Genomic DNA, 23,286 nt, shown 5'->3' on the forward strand with positions numbered 1-23,286 from the left:
CGACAAATGTTTCTACGAAAAAGTCCAAAGAGATTTATATAATATATAATAAAATGTTTGTAGTTCATGTACTATTTGACAGGAATTTTTTAATATAGGCCTATGTTAATCATATCCCTGCTGCAGAACAGTTTGTCTTTTATATAAATGTAGCACATGGTTTCTAATAAGCAGCTTTGGTCACCGTGCCGATATTATGGCTGCATTATTAAGGCATATTATTAGTTTAACAACTCAGAAATTAAAAAAATTGGCACAAAATGCAAGGGGTTAGATTCACAAATCTACCCCTGTGTTACCTTTTATTTGGAAACACTATGTCAAGTAACATGAATGGAGACATGATAGCAACTATAAAGTGTTACACGTACGTCACAATTAAATCATCCTTTTACTTAACAGAAGCTGAAAGGCTGGCGGTGGGAATGCTTTAAAGGAAAGACCCTAGAATTAGAATCTAGGGTTTATTCACAGTTTATGGCAAGAAAGGCAAGAAACCAATCCCCTGTGTCTTGTCAGTCCACAGCTTGCAATGCAAATACTGCTGACAGTAATTTCAAGTTTGTATTTCCAGTCATAGAGTTTAAAATATCTCTCACCCTGGCATTGCTTGGTTTAATTGTCAAGGAATATCCATCTATATGATGTACTGCTGAAAAAAAAATACAAATAAATAATTAGTGTTTGTAAGTTTAATAATTTTTTTTCTAGGACCCAACAGTGTATTTTGTCATGAGGATTTTGTTTGTTTGTCACTATTTAATTTAAAAACTCAAAGTAAAAAGCTGTACTAATGAGATATCCACAACATGAAAGTAACTGAACACAAATTTTGGTTCTCATTCTGAAATAAAGTCAGATTTTGTCTGCGCAATGGAAAAACAGACACATTTAGACCATATAAAATAGTCAACGTTTATTGCACATTATACTTTGCTTCTCTCCTCTCTTCGTTTTTACAAGACTTGTTGATATCCATTATTTTTTCACAGATGTATTTGTTGACTTTGGATAGCCTTTGTGCAATTTCATTTTCATCCATCGTCTCTCGAGCAATTCTATCATACATGCATTCTAAGGCAGAAGAAAAAACAAATTTGTTTTAATTCTTTGATGTGATCTACTTTTACAATTTTTAACTAGTAAAACATGACTCTGAAATGGAACACTGAAAAGTGCAATCAACAAAACAATAAATAGCAGGGCATGTTATAAAGAAAACGAATACCCTTTCTCCTGCTATATGTCACATTCAATTTTTTGCTTCGCCTGTTACATTTAAGCTATTGCTGTAGACTGAGGCCTTGCTATATCTGTTTCCATATTTTGAAATATACAATAGTTAATAATGCTCTGCTAAACTCCAGATGGTGTTAGATCTACACAAATTCAACGATAATATGATTGTAAATTAGATTTCTCATGCTGAAAAGTGTGAAAATGTACTTAATATAAATAAGCTCTTTTTCAATGCTTTTTCTAAGTGTCAGTTTAGTGCATTGTTTTCACTTTATTTTACCAGATCTACGCCACTGTTAATTTACCGTAATGTTTTAGGTTTCATGTCCAACTAAACAGCAAAAAATGTATGATAAAAATTCACCCAGTGTTGCTAGAAACATTATAAAACACTTATGTATATTAGAATATTGTTAAACATATTAAACCCTCAAGCTAATTAGACTATAAGCAAAGTGCTAGTTTATTAGCCAGTTTCTCTCTTGCTCTCTCAAATCTGCAAAGTATAACCAGTTTGCTTGCTTTTGGTTAGTTGGCCAAAGGAAATAAAAAACTATATTTTAAAATGTATTTTATTTATTGTTTCTTTACTTGGTATGTGGTATTTCTTTGGCCATTATTTTGCTAGGGGAATATTTGCAAAAGGTTAGCAGAGATGGCAAAACAGATGTCTTATGATATGGAAGCTGTAAATCAATCTGCAAAGGCTAATAACTGGCAAAAGCTGCTATAGTCTTGGAAATACATTTTCAATCATTATAGGAAAGGTATTTTTAGGAAACATCCCAAGGCAGCCAGCTTGTTGATGCTATTGAACATCAGCTTATACAATATGCTGTGTAGAACATGGTAGAATGTGTAGTACTGTACAATCATTTGTACAAATATAAATACACTGAGATTTCTACCTCTGACTACGCTCAGCTTGTGAGGTGAGAGTGGGGGTTTGGGAATTGCATCTTTCTTCTTTTTGGTTGCCACACCAGTGACACTACGGTTTTTTAATACATCTGTGCCCCAAATCATTACAGCCAAATTCTTGGTATATTTGGAGTCTCCTTGTGTTGCCTGGAGTTGGTGCCATTTTTCTTCATTCACCCACACACTGCTGCCAAGGTGGACCTGCAAAAAAAATCACATTGATCTTAACGACTTGTATCGTCTGTTGGAAATCATAACAAAATCCACAGATTGTAATTATAATGACTTCATTACAAAATTAATGTGTAATATGAGTTTCTATTTATAAACTGCAATATTGGGATATTATCATAAATTAAATAAATTGTTAAAATGGTTGCAACAGTGGTATTGTCTGCTTGCAAATGGAAATTGACATCAAATAACATGTGAATCATCAGATGAGAAAGGGGAGTAAGCAAAAAGGTGAAGGAGAATGAATGATTGATTAAGAAAATTAAACATTTACTTCCCAGATGAAAATGACAGATGGTCCAAGTTTTGATCTGGCCCTCAGTTACGGTGGGCACAAAGATTAGTACTCATCACTCTGCCATTTTGTTCAATTTAAAGGACAAGGGAAGGGGTGCAACTGTGTTACCACAAAGGGTCATAGGGACATTGGCAGAGATGGTGGAGTGATGCTCAAATCATAGAACCATGGACAGTGCAACTTTCAGTCAACAGGAGTCCTGGAATGGGGTCTAAATTAAGTCATTATATTGCCACCCCCAGTAGACTAAAAGGACAATTTTAGTAGACTTGTCCTTTAAGGTGTACTGTATACTCAACAACTTTTAAGATGCCTATTTCAATAATGGAGGTGCAATCTGATTGAACGACAGCTCCAGCATGATCACTTAAGCAGCAGCTGCCACTCTTGGAAAAACTCTTAAAAAGTTTAACAAGTGTGAGTTTAGTGTTTGTGCTACATCTGCAACCTGCCATGCCAAGTTCTAATTATCAAACGCTATCATCAAGTCATGCTAATATCATGCCTAGTGTGGTCCAGGATTTGGCCAGAAGAACCACAGGTAAGCAAGTAAGAGTGCACCCTTTACAAACTTAGTGCTGCGTTATACATGAAGCTGAATGTGTAGGTGCAGTAAGAAGCTCAAATTTGTGCCAGATCTGATCCAAATCTGTCCATTCTAAAGGCATGATTTGTAAAATCATTTGTAAATAAGCCCTTTGGGGTGAATATTAAAAGAAAATCTTGTTTTAGGGATTAAAATGTATTTTGTAATTGGTAGATGGCAAATTGTTACGGTAAAAAAAACAATTAGACTAAAAACAATGTATGCAGTATGCATAATGTGAAGCATGCATGTAATCCATGTATAGATTACAATCTCATCAAAGCCCATCAATATTAACTAATCATTTTATTTTTGTGTGCATAGTTAAAATCAATTTTTCTAGTATAAAATTGTGCATTTAGTAAAGGATTACAAATAATTCAGACAGCTCATTCTGTAGGAAACCATACATACAAGTCCTGGCATTCTCTGATGTGTTGAACACGCATGGGTATGGATGTGAAATTATTATCTGCATTGTTAATGGCCATTTGGTATGCTGGCAACACAAGCCATAACAAAAATACCAAATCTATTGTATCTATATAGATATATATAGTAGAATACCTTTCCATTTTCTAGAATATATTTATCCAGCACAGGAGCTGGCGTAGAGAAGAAAGAGGAGGTGCTTGCCTCTTCGTTGCTTATCTTCTGAATTTCAGGCTCTGGCTCAGGATCACAGTATTCAGACTTATCAATCTGCAGTTCAATTGTAGGGCCTGAAAGAAAGAGCTACTACGATTAATGCAGAATAGTGTACTGACAACTGCAAGCAATAAAACATCAGCCAAAAAAAAAAAACCCACACACGTTGAACAACAACATTGTTTAGTCTGCCCTTTTGAAACAGAAAGATGTAACTTAGTAGTTCCTCCCTTCAATGGCTGCTAATCAATAGCACAAATGCTAACCCAAAACGGATTTTCTACTGAAGTATGGCTGTACCTTAAGTGGCCTGGTGTGTTATTGATATGGCAAACATACAGTACGTATTAAAGTGTGCAAAGCAATCACCAGCTTGCAGAATTCATGCCTTACAATATTGATTTGCAGAGCATTACTTTTTTTATGAATTTCTTTACACATATAAAGAACTGTCTCCAATTACTGATCAGTTTGCTGAAACCTGCGACAGTAATATAAAGACTGAAGGGCAGATTTACTATTGATCGCGGGGGGGAAAAAAACATCAGTCTGGATTTGCATGTTTTCTGGCTTCTTTCTGTGACTGGAAAGATGTGGAAAGGATTTTTCTGATTTGAGCCCCATAGACTAGCACAGTATAAAATGAGCTGGTCACCAATTCTCAAAGAGCAGTCTTACACTGCAAGGTTTTTGTTTTTTGAGTATTAGTATTAGAGTCCATATTGTCACTAATTTTCCTCATTTATATTTTTACTGTGTTTATTGCTCTCTACAAACTACCATTTGAATGAATCTCATTACTAGCCTAACTTGAAAGTATCCCACAAAGTCCTTTTTTTTTTTTTTTTTTTAAACAACAGATATCATGCTTTGCACTACAACCTCACATAACAAACCCCATGTAGGCTCTTTTTACCAAACAATCTGTGGACATTGTTACTTGGCATATTGCACAATTTACAGGATCGGTTAATCTTTCCTTAAATCTGGGTAGGGAACATTGAGGCTCACTTTTGAGTAAATGTATGTTTTGCTCTAACCAGCCATTTTAATGTCTTCAGGACTATCTTAGATGTTAACAGACTGGCCTGGTTACAGAGAAATTTTAATAAAGGTGGTATTGATTTATGACATATGTGGACAATGAGGACTTAACTATGGACGTTAATCCCATGGTTCTATTACGAATTATGAATGTGCTCCAGAATGTTAGCCAGAATGCTTTGAACCTAGGGTTTTCCGGATAATGGATCTTTCCGTAATTTGGATCTTCATACCTTAGGTCTATTAGAAAATCATGTAAACATTAAACAAACCCAACAGGCTGATTTTGCTTCCAATAGGGATTAATTATATCTCCGTATAGAAATATTTTTTTAAAAATTTGGATTTGGGTAAAATGGAGTCTACGGGAGACAGCATTTTCTGGCTAATGGGTTTCCGGATAACAGGAAAATACAGTTAGGTCCAAAAATATTTGGACAGAGGCAACTTTTTTTTCTAATTTTGGTTCTGTACTAGGGATGGGCGAAATTTTTCGCCTCGTTTCGCCGAAAAAATTACGGCCATAGACTTGTATGGCGCTGTGCGTCAAAATGAAAAGACGCATGTCAAAAAAAATTCGCCGCGCGACAACATTTTTTTTGACGCCCATAGACTTTAATGGACGTCAGCGTCATTTCGAAACAGCTAAAATTCGCCCATCCCTATTCTGTACATTACCACAATGCATTTTAAATGAAACAACTCAGATGCAGTTGAACTGCAGACTTTCATGCAGTGTTTCATACTACAGATGGACAATGACCCAAAACATACAGCCAAAGCAACCCAGGAGTTTATTAAAGAAGTGGAATATTCTTGAATGGCCAAGTCAGTCACCTGATCTGAACCCAATTGAGCTGCATTTCACTTGTTGAAAACTAAACTTCGGACAGAAACAAACAGCAACTGAAAGCCGCTGCAGTAAAGGCCTGGCAGAGCATTAAAAAGGAGGAAACCAAGAATCTGGGGATGTCCATGAGTTCAAGACTTCAGGCTGTCATTGCCAGCAAAGGGTTTTTAACAAAGTATAAGAAATTAACTTTTTATTTGCAGTTTTTTAATTTGTCCAATTGCTTTTGAGCCCCTGAAATGAATTGATTGTGTTAAAAAAAGGCTTTAGTTCCTCACATTTTTATGCAATCTTTTTGTTCAACCCACTGAATTAAAGCTAAAAGTCTGCAGTTCAACTGCATCTGAGTTCATTTAAAATTCATTGTGGTAATGTACAGAACCAAAATTAGAAAAAAAAGTTGTCTCTGTCCAAATATTTATGGACCTAACTGTACATCATATGATGTTATTATCATATGGAGTATTATCAGTAATTAAAAATTGGGCAAAAAAATTAAACTCCGATTTTTATCCAATACAATCTTGTTATTTGTGCATGAACATCTTTCAAGACTTAGTCAGACCCGCTTGCATTAGCCAGTAGGAAGACTTAGGTTGTAACACTGGTAAGACATGGAGAATTGCAGAAAATACCCATTTAACACTGAAAAAGAGGCAGTGTTTTAGTCTAACATACAAAACTACATAGATGAATTGATAAAACAATTACAGGATTAGGGCAACTACAGTAAACTGCAGCAGAATCCTTTGGAAACATTTAATAAAGAGCTAGGTAAATTGGTTGACTGTGGAATTTATTTTGGGGGGGTGGCTGATGTGGAAGAAGGATTATATTATCAGAGAGTTCCCTTTCACCCCCATTCTACACCACCTCCTAAAGATACACAAGTCTATAATACATCCAGAAGCATGACCAAATGTAGTCAGCATCGATCTGTAGATGAAAGTCCTTCAGATTTGGTTGATGTAAAGGTGGCCATACATACACACCAATATTATCATATGAAACAAATTTTCAGACGATATTCGTTGAATGTACAGTGGGAGAAGAGCCAACAGATATTGGCAGAAGGCTTGAATATCAGTCAGCTCATCGATCGGGCTGGTTGTAAAATTTGAAGGCTCCTGAACATCAGCCACTGTTAGTGCTGAATCGTCAGATACAAACACAATTCTATTGTTTTTACCTGTGTATCTGACATTTCAGCTCTACACGTGTGTATTGAAATGATTGATCTTTACTGGAAAGATCTTTTCCAGGAAAGATTGTAATTGTTATGTCAATGGCCCCTTTAATCTCCAGTCCATTATTTATTAGTTAAAATCTTATTTAAAGAACGCTAGACGTGTGTTGATAAGATAAAATGCTACATTTGGACATATAATTATAGTTGGGTGTCTATGGACATTGAGTCATTATATTATGATGATGATTATATAGGCATTCAAGCCATAATAAATAGCATTCATAACTTTTTGAAATATTCAGTAGACCTCGTCTTTTTTTTTAAAATTTGGCTCTGGAGTTGCAGTCTAGACCCACAATTATTTTTATTTTGATGGGGGTGGTTTAGCTCCAGAGGTGCAGACTGCAATGGAGGCATCATTAATGCCCTCTTACACCAAACCTCCACATCTATGGAGGGGATAGCCTCAATTGTGACCATACCTTTTGGTATAGCTGCTATTTAGAATCATAGGGAGTGGGCCAGAGGTAGTGGTGTAACTAGCCATGCCTGGGCACATAATGTGCACCTGCTCCCCCCCATGCAATACCTTTATTAAGCCACTTGGAGCAAAGCAATACTGCAAATAACAGAGCATTGTGAGTGGCTATATTTCACAATGGAGCAAAATACAAAATGTGTCTATTAGATAATTATGCTGCACAAAGCAAAATTAGAAAATCCACACAGACAAATCTATAGATTTTCATCCAGTGGCCCTAAATTTTTTGAAAATGTATGTCAGGTCTTCCTCACCATCACAAGAGATTCCTTTGGGCCTTGAACAATGGCTTTAATTTATTTCCTTTAAGTATGCCAATGAATGTAGCTTGGAAGGCCCAAGATGGCCGCTATAAATACTCCAAATGTAATAATACTGTTCAAGACATATGCTCAGCACAGCTTTTAAATGTATGGGGATTTTAAAACACTGTCACAGACCTAGAGATGGAGGCTTTAATAGTAGAATATATATCAAAAGAAGCAAAATATTACAGTTGGATATTATTAAGTTCCATGGAAAAGTGGCATCATTTGTCACTGCGGTGACCTGACTTACCAAATCAAATCTTTGTGTGTCTTGTAATGTTTTTAAAAATACTGTATGACACTAACTAAATATACTGCATTCTCTACAATACACCAAAGCACTGCACAAGTTGACATAGTGCTCAGTCCAACTCAGTACCTACAATAGTACAACTGATGTTTTTTACATTAAGCAAAACACATACCATCATGGTGTTATAATATAAAATGCTGGGAAGAAGCAGATGCCCAAAATGTTTGCTAGAAAGGAATCAGCGTAAACTGATTGTTAGGACAAATGTGGCAGAATAAAGGTAACTTAGCTGAAGTTTTACAGGAAAAGTCTCTAGAGAGCAAGTACTGTATGTGGTAAAGACATCATTAACTAAGGACAAATATAAAGTTGGTACTCCCAGACCACAATTTCTGCTCACTGGTTTGTCGCACAAGGGAATGCAGATAGATTATTAATCTATGAAATCATTGCTCTGATATTCATTGTTAGGGCTTCAGACGAATAAAACTATTTTATTATAGCATTATATTAGGACTTTAAACACAGTATTTAATGCACTATTCTTTTATCCAAAACAATTACTTTTAATATTTGAAAATGTAATATTTAAAAATGTGACCCTTATTTAGGTTAATTGCCATTAAATATTTAAAGCAAGGTATTGGCTACCAGTTAAGGGAGTCTGACCTGCATTTCTTTCTTTGACTTCTATTCTATTAACACCTAGGGTTGCCACCTTTGCTGATGGCTAAAACCAAACATGGGGGCAGGGCAGATAACATTGGGGGTGGGGCAGTGATGTAGGAACAGCCATGATGACATCAGAGGTGGGCACAATGATGTTGGTGGAGTTATGACACCAGGGCAAGGTTATAGCATCACTTAGATGCAACTGGCTGGATTTCTAACCAGTATTCTCAATGTTTTAAAGTGTTGATGCCCAGTTATGAGATCTATTATACAGATATCAGTTATCCAGAAAGCTCTGAAATACAGCAATGCTAATTTAGAAAAAAACACGTATTTTTTATTAATTTGCTTTTTTGTATCTGTAATAATAAGAAATGAACTGTACTTGATAGTAACTAAGCCATGTTGAGGTGAGTATCTTAAGGTGGCCATACACAGGTAGATCCGCTCCTTTGTCGATTTTGCCATACAAGCGGATCTTTCCCCGATATGCCCACATTGAGGTGGGTGATTTCGGGCTGATCCGATCGTGGGCCCTAGGGCCCAACAATCAGATCAGAATGGAGGCAATATGGGCGGTTGGGACGGGATTTTTTACCCTGCCCGATCAACATCTGGCCGACTTTCAGCCAGATATCAATCGGCAGCTTTTATAGGCCCATGTATTGAGGCCTTTAATATTTAAATGCTTTTCACATATTGGCCAGATTATTGTTCAGGTTTCACAAGGTTGAAAATCGAACAGAAAGTTCAGACCCGAACAGGCCTTACAAAAACCAAGCTGTTCGGGTCAAAACAGAACAGGTGGCAACCCTATTAACACCTGAGAGGAGAAATGAACTCCATTGGATCTGTAACTCCAGGAGGAAACTAAGAAAAAATATACAAGAAAATTACTACCAAAAAGGTACCCCTCTTAAACATGCATTGTGTTTTTAAACACATCTAGTGGAGATGTATGGTCTATAAAAATAACCCCAATACCTTATTCTAACCTTGCACAAGATTTGAGTTCAGCAATGGTTCTCTTATTAAGTTATATGTCCAAAAAGGACATTTTTGAGGTTCCGCATTTGCAAAGCATTGTTTATTTCGACTGAACCTTAACTTGTTTATTTTCTAAGTTAAAATTATTCATTCTAGTCTGGTAGAGATGCCTGAATTTTACCCCCCCCCCACCCCTTGGGGTTAACAATTCACTGAGCTCTAAAACACCATAGAATAATATAGAGTTCAAACTGGAAGCAGTCAAATACAATCAGACGAATGTCTGGCGGTTAGGAAAACAAATGCAAATCTTTTTCACCCCAAGAGCTACTGCATTTCAAGGCAAGACCAACAGGGTTTCCTGAAATTTAAGAGGCAATTACCACTGGTCAAAACCCATTTCGAACCACTTTTACATGTACCCCTGCTTCACATTAAAAAGAATAATCCATGATTTTTCTTCGTGGGCAGGATTACTGTTCCAGGGTCACTGTATACAAGTTCATACAATAGCTTTTGTTAGATAATTCAGCACATTTGCACACAGAGTGCAAAGCATTCCTCCACCAAAGCCAAAGTGGAAACACTGTTAAAATGTATGCATTTCCATAGAATCTGATAATTGTAATTACATAGGTTTACTATAATTACAGTATATGATTACTCTGGATCCGGTCTCTTTAGGTACATATACCGCTAGTATAACCGGCAGCACAGAAGCATTCTAAAACACAGTGCAAGTAAAACAGGCTTCTTGAACATAGGACGATAAAAACAAGCTGGGCATATACAGTATCTACTTGACATTTCTGTTATTTCCTGTATATATAATTATAGATGAGCAAGCCATTGTATATATGACTGTTCTTATGGAGCTAGTATAGAGCTGATTTATATTGTCCTCATTTTCATTTGGCAACTCATACCCCAGTTGTCTATGTACCAGTTTTACCTGCTATCTAACCACTTGCCTGTTTTCCCTAATATAGATGAAAAGAGGTCTCTCTTAAAATAGGGGTGTGAGTACCTGGCAGATTTTTCCACATTTAAGGTGCATTTAACTCTTAGCCACAGGCACCTGGTTAGGTTGAAGCCACTGTCTGTTCCTCTTTTCTGCTATACGGTCTGTGCTACCCATGTTTAAGCTCCATGTCGGGCTCCACAGATTGAATGGGTTGTCAAGGCCTGTGTATCTAAACATATTATAATCATACATACTCTCTGGGTGCTTTTAAAATTTCAACACTTGTGCATATTAGGTACATGGGTTTAAAGGAGAACTAAACCCTAAAGATTAATATAGTTAAAAATGCCATATTATATATACTGAACTTATCGCAGCAGCCTAAAGTTTCAGCTTCTCAATAGCAGCAATGATCCAGGATTTCAAACTTGTGTCAGGGGGTCACTATTTGGAAAGGGCCTGCGACACTCACATGCTCAGTGGGCTCTAAACAGTTGTTGAGAAGCTAAGCTTAGGGGTCATTGCAAGTTTACAAGCAGGGAATGAGGTTGTCCTGTAATATAAGTTGATGCTACAGGGCAGATTGTTAAATTCTGATGCCAATTGCACTGGTTTCTGAGTTTAGATGAAGTAATTATCTGTATTAAGTACTAAATAGCCTTATACTGTGGCATTTCTATTCTATATATATATATACAGTATACTGCTAAAGGGCTGTGGTTCCCTTGGGCTGGTACAGATGCCCAAAAAATAATGTACAACATATCTAGCCTACTTCTTTAGTTAGACTTTAATTCTCATTTAAACCTTAGCTTGAACTTACCGCTGCCCAGCCTTAAAAGTAAGACATCCTGAAGCCTCCTATTAAGGACTCGAAGTTCCTTCACTTCTGTCACAAGAGATCCATAGTCTTTCAGCTTTTTTGCCTGCTGCACTAGCTGTTTCCGAGTTCTTTCCAGTTCATGCTGAATATGCTTCATTTCCTGTTGCTGCTGTTGGTAGCTCCTCAATAATTCTTCGTATAAAACTCTTGGAACCACTGCTGCTTCTAACCTGTCCATATGGCCTACAGAGTGAAAAGGTTCTGAAAAAACCTCATCACAACGTGTGTTATGACTTGGTCCTATAAAACTCTGCTTTTCCAGTCTTGCAACAACAGCTTCAATACTCTTGTGAGCTCCTTCCACTTGCTTTCTTCCATCTGCTCTCTAGGTAAAATGATCACAATTTAAGTGTGAAAAAAATGACTAGCATTTTGAACTGCCATGTTCTGAAATGGTTCGCTAAACAACCAACAAAAAACTGAAAAGCTTTACTACTAGTTACATATTATGCCAATTGTTTAAGGATTGTAATGACTTACCTGATACCCCTGGCAGGAGCTTGTTACCAGAAAACTGCACCTGCACTGGGTATTAGGGTACCAAAAAAAAATATATATTTTTTTTTACTTTCTATAAATGTGGACATTTTGCAGCTGATACAGCACCAAAAGTCAGTTTCACAAGAAACTGTTAATTATTCAGTGTTGAGGGCATTAAAACAAAACAGAGTTAAAACAGAAACACCCAAGTCTTCAAATTCTTATTATAGGTATTAACTGTCTTTTCATCATAGGAGTGCAATTTTGTCATGCAAAAAAAGTCTGAAATTTTAACATCAGTGCAGTTATGGAATACCTTATTTGAAAACCCGTTAGCCAGAAAGCTTTGAATTAAGAAAAGGCCATCTACCATAGACTACATTTTATCCAAATGATTTTCATTTTTAGAAATGATTTCCTTTTACTCTGTAATAATAAAATAGTATCTTGTACTTGATCCAAACTAAGATTATAATTAATTCTTATTGGAAGCAAAACCAGCCTATTGCGCTTATTTAAAGTTTACAAGATTTTCTAGAAGACTTAACAGATGAAGATCCAAATTACAGAAAGATCAGTTATCTGGAAAAACCCCAGGTCCCAAGCATTCTGGATAACAGATCCCATACCTGTACCTTGTATTTGATCCCAATTAAGTTATAATTAATCCTTAATGGAGGCAAACCAATTTTATTGGGATCATTTAGTGTTTAAATTATTTTTAAGAAGATTTAAGGTATGGATATCCAAATTACAGAAACACCCCCTATCATTTAAAGTGACAGGCTTCAATTAAAAGTCAAAAAAGCTTTGAGTAACTGGTTACCTTAAAATGTCGAAAATCTGAGTCTTCCTCATCTTCATAGTCTTTATATTCCCAAGGCTCTTCTGAGTAGTTCAGAGAAAGCTTGGGGATTTTTATTTTTTTTTGCATTACACGGTTTTCCAAATCAGTTTTGTTTTCTGAATGAAATGTTAAAAAAGACATATTCAGAGGTTTTATAAAACTTAAATGACATATCTGTAGCCATAAAAAAAAAGATGTGCCTTACCTGAGAGAGCCACTGCAGTCGAAATAGCTTTGTCCTGTCAAATTATTGCTTTAGATCAGTGATCCCCAACCAGTAGCTCGTGAGCAACATTTTGCTCTTCAACCCCATGGATGTTGCTCTCAGGGTCCTCAAAGCAGGTGCTTATTTTTGAATTCCAGACTTGGAAGCAAGTTTTAATTGCATAAAAACTAAGTATAGTGCCAAGTAGAGCCTCTTGTAGGCTGCCAGTCCACATAGGGGCTACAAAAAAGCCAATCATTGCCCTTATTTGGCACCCCAAGGGACTTTTTCATGCTTGTGTTGCTCCCCAACTTTGTTTACATTTGAATGTGGCTCACGGGTTAAAAAGGTTGAGGACCCCTGGTTTAGATCTTCATGGCTCCTTTGCTTAAACTTTTTTTTAAGGAGGTAGTTAAAGACCCCAGAGTCTGCTGGGGAACCATGTTAGATTGGGCATGACAATGGAAAAGCTATTGAAGGCAGGGTTAAAAAAAAGCTATATAAGTCTAGGGTCATAGGTCAAGTATCTAGGTCTCAAATTAGGCTCAAGCTACACTAGCTTCCTTTCTGGCTGCTGGACTTGGTCACAGGAGAGCAAGTCCTTATGGTATCACTGCTAATATTGTAGGAAATCTCACAACCATTATCCATACAGTCAAGTATCATGATACAATACAGTGTGGTGTTTGTGTTACACATCGTCCTTGTTACAAATCAGTTTCTAGAAGTGCACAGTCCAGACCTGCAACTGCCTTTATATTTTGAGAAACTGCAAGTACTTTGTTCCTGTCCAAACCTGCAAGTGTTTCCTTTCAGACGAGCCCCCTTCCAGGCCAGCCCTGCTAAGGACCCCCTTCCAGGCCATAATTATAAAGTCTTTATCTGTATGATGGCTCAGATGTCAGACAACATACTATAACATTTATACTGTCACGTACAGCACCACCTATAGACATATTCCTAAATCATAGACACCAATCCAAATAATAAAAAAGAAAAAAGCTACAATTACAGATACAATGTCACATATCAACAGTGTCCATATGTTTTTCACTTGTTGCATTTGTCCAAACTTAATAGTTAACGCTGTAACAAAGTATCTGTAAAGACAATAGAAGTGACCAAGTTTAAAAATAAATAAATCTGCAGACAATAGAAGTGACCAAGTTTAAAAAAAACAAAAACAATGACAATAGTTTAAAAAAAAAACCCCATATACTGGACTATAGGGTGCAAGTCATAATCCCGATTGATGCCATGGGGTTCTAAAGTCTCTAAGCGGCGTATCCACATAGCTTCTATTTGTTTGGCTAGGTTTCTGTGATTTAGGAATATGTATATAGGTTGCACTGTACATGACAGTATAAAGTTATATGACCATATGTAGATGAGTAACTCAAAAAAAGGCTGTGCTTAGGCCTGAAATAATGTTTGTTGTCTGAGCCATGATACCAATAAAAGCTTTTTAAATGATATACATGGATGGAGCTGTGACCCCAGTTACCATTGTACGAACCAGTTGAAGTGGACAACTCTAAACGGGCAACTGCTTATTCGTTCTTCAAACAGTTTGGCGAGTGCTCAAATGCCTAGTTTCAGGCCAGCCCAGCCCTGCCTTCTTCCAGGCCACATATTAATATGTCACTATTTACACTTTACACCAGTAAGTATGGTGCAGGACTATCTGCATACAAGTTCTGCAGCCATACCATTTCCCATTGATTTTATTCTTTATTATTAATATTATCATATTCGCCATTCCCCTTCCATGTTTTTTTCATTCCCTCTCATTTGTATCAGGCCCAGGTCTCCCTGCCCCATCCAATTGCTATTCTGCCCCAACCAATCACTATTTTACCCCATTTTGGTTCTGCATTCCTTTATCCCCAACCCCTGTCTCCCATGTCTAGTTATACTTCTGGCCCACCCCTTTCCCCAGACAGGTCTCCCTTTCATCTTTCTAGACAGTGCACCATAGTCCTCCAATGATTTCTTGACTCTTGTCTGACCCTCATGACACCCCGTACCCCCTCAATTGCATTTCTCTCACGAATTGTGTGCAGACTCCCGGTACATTGTGTCTCACATTACCCACCTCCCCGCGCCTGTCTGGTTTCATTGTGTCTTATTATCAACCTGTCAGCATTGTATTTATGTCTTGCTCACGCAGGATGCCTTTATTACCCAACGCCGCCTTCCCATCCCTTTAGCGGTTCTCACCTGCCAGTGCTAGGATCTGCGCTCGCTGTGGCGCTACAGGGAAGCCGGCCTCCTCCTCCAAGCTCCGGTACACCGCGTACACTCTCCGGTTGTCAAAATCCTGTGTAGAACGGGGTTGGAAATCCCGGACCCGGGTCGCTGGCAGCGCGTAACAGACGTTATCTTCTAAAAAGCGAACGAAGGCGAACATGATCCGCCTGCACCCGGGCCCGGGATTCGGCGATCGGCAGGACGCGGCTGCCCTGGCAACGGAGGATACAGCGGCGGACAGGCGAGAGCAGTTGATACCGGAGTAACTGAGCTGCGGGTAACCCTTTCGCTCTCAAGCACAATCTGCTCCCTGCATAACTTCTACCCTCACACCCAGACTGTCTGAGACTTCTGTACTGCACACTTAAGAACCAGCAAGCATTTTTTAAACGTCATCAGTGTCATTTTATCTGAATAAAATTCATTGTGTACGCGACTGAACGACGAAAGACTTGTTAATAACCGCTATTTCTGTCATTTGCCCTAGTTCCTCTTCTAAAAGTCGAGAACTCGGGGTGTGATGTGGTAACCTGAATTCACGGCCTTTGGAGCGCCATTTTGCACCGGATGGAGCCAGTTTTTCAAGCCCAGAATGCAGAATAGAATGTTTGCAACGGATCAGAGTCTCCACTGTTGATTAGTATTTAGTAAAACATGGACAGGACTCTAATTTGACTAAAATCAAGTGTTTACTAGTATAACACACACACTACTACTACTATTGATGCAGTTATCAGTAATACATACAAGTGTTTAGGCCTGAGGTACTCAAAAAACTCTGGTGACGTGTTAGCAGTCCGTACATGACGCAAACCAGTGCTAAATACAGCCCCTCTACCATTTTATGCTCCCCTGCATCCTCAACCGCAGACAAAGCTGCAAAAAAAAAGTGTCAACTCCAAGCTCAGCTAAAAACTGATTCAGAAGTCTGGGGCTTTTTTCCATTAAGTTTATATGGCTTATGCAACATCTTAGGTGTAAAATGTGGCATTCAGGCATCAGAAAAGAAAATAAACACATTTATAAATACAGACTTGTTTGTTTTAATGAATGATTTATGTATTCAAATGCAAATCACAAATACCGGCCAGGTGGTAACCCTAATAACACATCAGGAATAATACACAACTTTACAATTATGCCATTTTACTTTACACGCTCTGTTTTTAGACTGTTTAATAAATAGACCCCTTAGGAACGCTTGCCCCCCCCCCCCCCCTTAGGAACACTTGCCAGTAAATATCTACTGCTGCAAGTTTTATCCAGGTTCTTATCCAGTTACCTGGAGACTAAACTTAAAAGTATTTGGTCATGATTATTATGGTATAGTTTTTATTCTTAAATTACACAGTTTACACTGCAAATAATTCACTCTGCCATATAGACAGTGGCGGAACTACCGGGGGAACGGGGTGCGAGCGGGCCAGGGACGCACCCCCTCAGGGCCCCCCGGCAGCGCCGCACGCCACTAAATTCACCCTGGGAGAGCGCCGTACGGAGGGGGGCAGGGCCCAGCTGCGTGTCACGCACCAGGGCCAGCCCCCCTCTAGGAACGCTGCTGCATATAAAATTTCATTCCTAATCCAAGTGTATTTTTATAGTTGTAATATTGGTGTGTAGGCAGTCATAGACATTTTGCCTGGTCATGTTCTTTCAGAAAGAGCCAGTGCTGCACTATGGAACTGCTTTCTGGCAGGCTGTTGTTTCTTCTACTCAATGTAACTGGGGTTTTTACTATTGAGTGCTGTTCTTATATTTACCAGCGAGCTGTTATCTGGTTATCTTCCCAATGTTCTGCTGATGGGCTGCTGGGGGAAAGGGAGGAGGGTGATATCACTCCAACTTTCAATACAGCAGTAAAGAGTGACTGAAGTTTATCAGAGCACAAGTCACATGAATGGGGACACCTGGGAAACTGACAATATGTCTAGCCCCATGTCAGCACTGGAGCAGCACTATTAACTGATGCATTTTGAAAAAAACATGTTTTCCCATGGCAGTGTCTCTTTAAAGGAGCACAAAAGACAATCACTGGGGAGATTAGAATCACTAACCTCATATATTTTTGGTCTAAACAAGGGTATGTACAATAATCTGTGTTCAGCAAATGATAGGTGACAGATATTATCATACCCTGCAATCAGACAGGTTAGAAAATGTTGGTCTTGACCTCTTGTTCATATGACAATACCTGTATGAGTATGGTTAATCTTGACAACAGTAATATAATCTTTCCACATGATGTCCTAACCTATATGCCAATCTACAAACAATCATATCTCGAAGACTGGACTCTTTATGTGAATGATACATAAAACTATGTGACAAATTATCAGTTTTACAGCCGTTTATCAGGTACAAGGTAATAACTGTAAATTCATTCAGGAAGGTAACACAATGGAGCTGTTGGTATAAAATGTTCTGTTTTGGAGATCTACTCCTCACCAGCTAAAGAATTGTTGGTAGATCACAATCTACCTACTGGGCAGGTGTACTGTGATGTAGGGCTGCTACCTGGTAATAAAACTTAAGCTTTAAGCAAATGTAATTAATAATAAAGAAAGTTAACCATACCATTAGAATAGTGGCAATTCTAGCTTTAGGCTGACAAGCATGCTTAACTCAGTTAGGCTATTAATACACACACACACACACGAAATCTTAAAAAAATGTTAGAATTAAAAGTAAAAATGAAATCTTTATTAAGTCATATAAAAAAATAAACCCTTGGAACAAATATAGTTATAAATTTAATTTTATGTACTGAACTGCACCAGTCTAAAGCCTTTAAAGTTGTCACAGTTATTTCCCATCTTGGATTTTGTTCGAAGTGTCAGTAACAGGTGCATGCAATGTCGTCACAAATCAAGCAGAAAATTAGGTTTGCCTGTCATATAAGCTGGTTATGCAATTCTCATGCTAATTGCACTGATTTTGGAGCTGTCAGGTAATGAGAATCTGCAATAATTACTAGTCAGCCTTATATAAGGCTAAATATATAAGGCTTAAAGAGTTCAATTCATGGAAGGGAGTTTGGTCGACTTTGTTTTCTGAAAAACGGAGATTAATTTGAGTTTTAGTAAATCAGCCCCCTAATGTGCAGTATTTCTAGCCTGCTTTTTTGTTGATCTTAAGTTCTCCTTTAAAGTGAAATTAAACATATTTGAACATGATTAGGAAAATAAAAACAGCTTTCGTCTTGTTATTTCCCCATAGTCATAGTGCCCACTAATTTAGCTGTAACAGGAATATGGGAGAGGGGTACAATAAAATCATAATAACCCCAAATAGGTTACCTCAGACCCAGTTGTATTGGGATCAACACTAACTCTATGTAGGCACGTGTTTCACACGACTCTTCACACTCAGGTGGTGTCAGGGGGCCTATCGGCTCCCAGTGGGAGCAGTCAGGACCAAGGAGGAAGCTTAAGGGGTTAAAGTCCAAGTTTGTGGTACAAATAGGATCAGGCAAAATCGTAAACAAAGTCCAGGCAAAAAGTCCAAAAGGCAGGCATAAAGTAGCAAAGTTGAGGTTCAAGAATCCAGGAATCATCAAAATAGGAATTAACAAACACCCAGGAATGTTCCAAACAAATCCTATAATCGGGCATCGAACCGGCATCCTTGGCATCCTTTTATTTTAAATTTCATGCCAGGCGCGTGACGTCAGCGTCAACCCACGTGGAGCATGGGCGCCGCCATCTTGGATAGGATGCTGGCTGAGACGGGATCACCAACGGGCGCTCCTGACAAGTGGGCCCTTATTGTTACTGTTGAGCTTGATCTTTTAAATAAACTTGGGCACCAGTGGTTCTTTAAACACAGATGGAACACTTTATTGATTGACGTCACACACCTTCTCTACTGCAGATGCAGCACAGCGCCCTCTATATTACTCCCAGTGGTAAAGTCACAAATAAGTACGCTACAGTGTCAACAAAGTACAAGATCTCAATCATTAAATGCACAAATACTTTATTTAACAGTTGTCACTCACTCTGTATCAGATGTAGTGTTCACAACACCCAGAAGTAGTATTGCCTGCCTTGGTGATCAATCTCTATCACTAGGTGAAGTCTACAGAAGTGAATTACTCCATGAATCTACCTATTCCTTAGCCTACCCTCTTGGGTCACTATAATGGTAGCATTGATACCACAGGCTATTAATCCTTATTGGAGCCTCTGACTGCTATACTTACTACCCTGATCCTGCCTCCTAGAGTGGATTATTACAGACTTAACCTTGCACTTACTTCTCATACACATTCTCTGTTCCAGGTCCTTTGGAGCAACCTCTCCTCCTCCAGCATGTAGGAAAACCCAAAGATAATTTCCAGACACCCAAAACAGGGACACAGACAGTTCAATGCAGTATAACCAGAGACATATCCCCACATTTTTAATCTGGCCCTCTGGTTTTTAAACCAAAATAGATAGCATGTCCCAGCAAGAGCCAGAAATTGAGTCATAGAACAAGAGCATCATTTAAATCACAGTACAACAAATACTGTGTCCAGACATCCCACTGTGATGGGTCAACACATGCAGAATAGACATGAAAGGCACAGCAAACATTCTGGCTGTTATCCAACAAACTCACAAATGTTTTTCCATACTCATTACCAATATATTTTTTTCGTTGCTACTCTGCAGATAAACCTTTTCAGGCAGAGCTCTGCAATATCTGAATCCAGATATAAGAAACAATTCATGCAGACCCTTGATACCCAAACTCTGCTTCATATTAATTCATTTTATTTCTGCAAGTACCTAAAATTAAGCACTTTCTTCAGAAAGTCATTACCCATTTCTTGTAGTCCTATGAAACAATAAAAAGGCCACGTCTCTTATCAGTGCATACTGTCAACCTGTACATCTCACCTTCCATCTCTGAAATGTATTAAAACACTTAATACTAAATTACTTATTACTGTTTGGACTATGGAATGAAAATACAGTTTACCAAGTTCACCAGAGTTGAACTCTTAATTTCTCAATTCACTTGGAATTTTAGGGAGAAATATTGTTCAGCCTTTGATAAATGATAGAGGGTCAAGTATGGTCGCTAGCTATATAAGGTCAAATTCAAATTATATTAAAGCTATCATTCAGTGTAAAAATAAAAACTGGGTAAATAGTTGGTGCAAAATAAAAAATATTTTCAAAATAGTTAGTTAGCCAAAAGTGTAATGGATAAAGGCTGGAGTGACTGGATGTGTAGCCAGAACCCAACTTCCTGCTTTGCAGCTCTCTTGGTTTCCACTGATTGGATACCAGACAGTAACCAATCAGTGACTTGAGGGGCTATATGGGTCATAACAGTTTGCTTTTGAATCTGAGCTGAATGCTGAGGATCAATTGTAAACTCACTGAACAGTTATGTGCCCACCCTTAAATTTGCTAAATGACTCAGAGTTAAGAGAGCTGAATAGCAGGAAGTTGTGTTTTGGCTATAATGTTAGACATACAGTCACTCCAGCCAAATTCGATTTTTGCCTAACTAACTATATTAGAAACATTTTTGTTTTGCACAGCCTGTTTATGCAGTTTTTATTTTTACACTGAACTGTTCCTTTAAGGGGCATATATTAACAGTTACTTTTTGCTTAGAGGCACATAAAGTAGGCCACACATTCTACAATATTAAAGGGTTTGTTCACCTTCAAGTTAACTTTTAGTATAATGTAGAAAGTGATATACATTTTTTTTTAGCTTTCTATTCAGCAGCTCTCTGGTCTGCAATTTCAGAAATCTGGTTGCTAGCATCCAAATTTCCCTAGCAACCATGCATTGATTTGAAAACAAGACTGGAATATGAATAGGAGAGGGCCTGAATAGAAAGATCAGTAATTAAAGGTAGCAATAATAGTACATTGTAGTCTTACAGTGTATTTGTTTTTCAGATGGGGCCAGTGACCCCCATTTGAAAGCTGGAAAGAGTCAGAAGTAGTCAACAAATATATATAAAAAAAATTAAAATGTTGATTACAATAAGTCATTCTATAGCATACTTAAAGTTAATTAAAAGGTGAACCACCCCTTTAAGGACTTAAAAATGTCTTTGTAACTTGCTTTAATATAAAGTAAGTTAAAGCATAAATACTGTATTATGTGATATAGAACATTTTCAGAGGTTGGGCACACATTCAAGAAAAGGACAGAGGGTCTCAAAATAGTATAAAGAGGGCCACATGTGGACATGGGATATACCAGGATGCCTTTCTGATGTGGAATTCTATTATAGCTGGAAATATAGAAAACCTGAAGACCCTTGTGAATGAAATAAGACAAGTTTAGACTACAGCTAGATATGAAAAAAATAATGGTTGAAACAGGTTGATGTTTAAGACATAGAAGTAGTTTGGTATTGGATAACTGATTTAATTATCCAGCATTCAAGGAAAACAACTCAGGCCACTACTTAGAAAAAGGAATATGGGCAACCTAGAAAAGAACTGTAAGTATACTTATGTGCCTATGAAAATAAAAATCAGAATTGTCCAGGCTGTGGTGAAAACTGCCCAATAGCAGAACTGAAGAAGTAAGATGTCTTTGAACAAGCCTGACCTTAAATCTGAATCACAAAATACAAAGCTGCAGATGTCATCTTACCTTGGGACATATTGACCCAGCCTACATTACATCTCTGACCAGGACATGCACAAAAATACATCCCTTCCTCTGTCTCTCTACTGCAGAAGCATTCAACCAAACCCTAATACTGTAACATATTACTAGCTGGTCTCCAAAAATCTCATCTCCAACCGCTGCATTCCATCTTTACTACTACCCGCATCATTTCACCGGCATCTGAATCTCTCTCCACCACTTAACTACTAAAATCTCTCTCTGTTCCATCCTTACTGCTGCTGCTTGCATCATCTTGTTGAGAAAGGTCCTAAGTAAAACTGAAACATTGTTTTGTTTGTACAGTGTTCATTCCATTCTATTGTTCAGTTCAATATATCTACTGAGAATGAATCCGATTCTAAACCATATATTAAAGGCCACAAAATAGTGGCCTGAAACCCCCAAACTACAGGGAATCTCTTTCTACCAAGGCCCAGTGTGCTGCACATGATACATAATAGCAGAATAGCTTGTTATTGGTGTAAAACAAGTGTTTATGTATATACTTACATTTGAATCCAGAATGAATCCGCTTGCCAATACACGTAGGAAAGAAAATGATGTTAGTTACACTTTTCTGTTTATTCTTTCCTTTTTTAAAAAATACATGGAGCGGCATAAAACATATTACCATGTCCTAATGCACAGAACACTGTCCTGGATGATTGCCCATGTCCCGAGATTCACCCTGTACATTATTAATGTTTTTTTTCTCTACTAGAAAGTTCATTTGTATTTACAAGGGCAAGGTTACCAATATTTGCATGGCTGCAATGTTCAGTGCTCACCAGCAATGTTTATCAAGGTTACATAAGATCAGTAAAAATAATGACAAGCTAGCACAGGCAGCTGGAATGCATATTTTATATTCACCTACTTTATGCATAGGAAAGGCAATTTTTTTCTAGGCTTTCCATATTAGTTGTGTTTCTTATTCATGAATCACTGTTCAGGTGGTTATATCGCCTGCAGCTTAAATTCCCTACAAATATCAAAACTGGGCACCTGAGTAAAAAATTTAATACATCCATTTTTATTCTGTTCAATATTCCCCCGCATCTCCCAGTTGGAATAAATATTCTGACAGATGATTGCATGGAAACACACCATGCGGACTGTGAATTGCAATGTGCACAGTTCAGTTGGGAGATATTTAAGATTAGTTTTTCCGTTTAATCAAATTCAAATGTTTGATGGTTCTACACAAATTTGGTACAGAGTGCTCTTTTATAAGCCTGGTGTGCTGGTTAAATGT

At 37.7% G+C, this 23,286-nt stretch overlaps 2 protein-coding genes and 1 long non-coding RNA gene across 4 annotated transcripts in view; 1 reads left to right on the forward strand and 2 right to left on the reverse strand.

Moving 5' to 3' along the window:
- The window catches only part of LOC108714306 (cytosolic carboxypeptidase 6), an 871,648-nt gene that overhangs the window by 298,123 nt on the left and 550,239 nt on the right, over positions 1–23,286 (reverse strand). The window lies entirely within an intron of this gene.
- LOC108714305 (BEN domain-containing protein 5-like) lies at positions 902–15,644 on the reverse strand. Of its 2 annotated transcripts, none has more exons than XM_018258402.2 (6): positions 15,370–15,644; positions 12,924–13,060; positions 11,558–11,942; positions 3,915–4,000; positions 2,148–2,361; positions 902–1,074 (listed from the first exon to the last, which is right to left on the reverse strand). In XM_018258402.2, exons 1-6 carry the CDS (start codon positions 15,557–15,559, stop codon positions 917–919), a joined length of 1,170 nt encoding a protein of 389 aa, XP_018113891.1. In that variant the 5' UTR covers positions 15,560–15,644; the 3' UTR covers positions 902–916. The 2 variants fall into 2 exon arrangements, with proteins under 2 accessions (XP_018113891.1, XP_018113890.1); XM_018258401.2 differs by having other exon boundaries at positions 3,846–4,000; positions 15,370–15,640.
- LOC108714310 lies at positions 15,551–16,428 on the forward strand. The gene is made up of 2 exons (XR_001935346.2): positions 15,551–15,676; positions 15,887–16,428. It is a non-coding gene; the product is annotated as an uncharacterized LOC108714310 (long non-coding RNA).

Source organism: Xenopus laevis, chromosome 4L (assembly GCF_017654675.1).
Source record: "Xenopus laevis strain J_2021 chromosome 4L, Xenopus_laevis_v10.1, whole genome shotgun sequence".
NCBI classification, from domain to species: Eukaryota; Metazoa; Chordata; class Amphibia; order Anura; family Pipidae; genus Xenopus; species Xenopus laevis.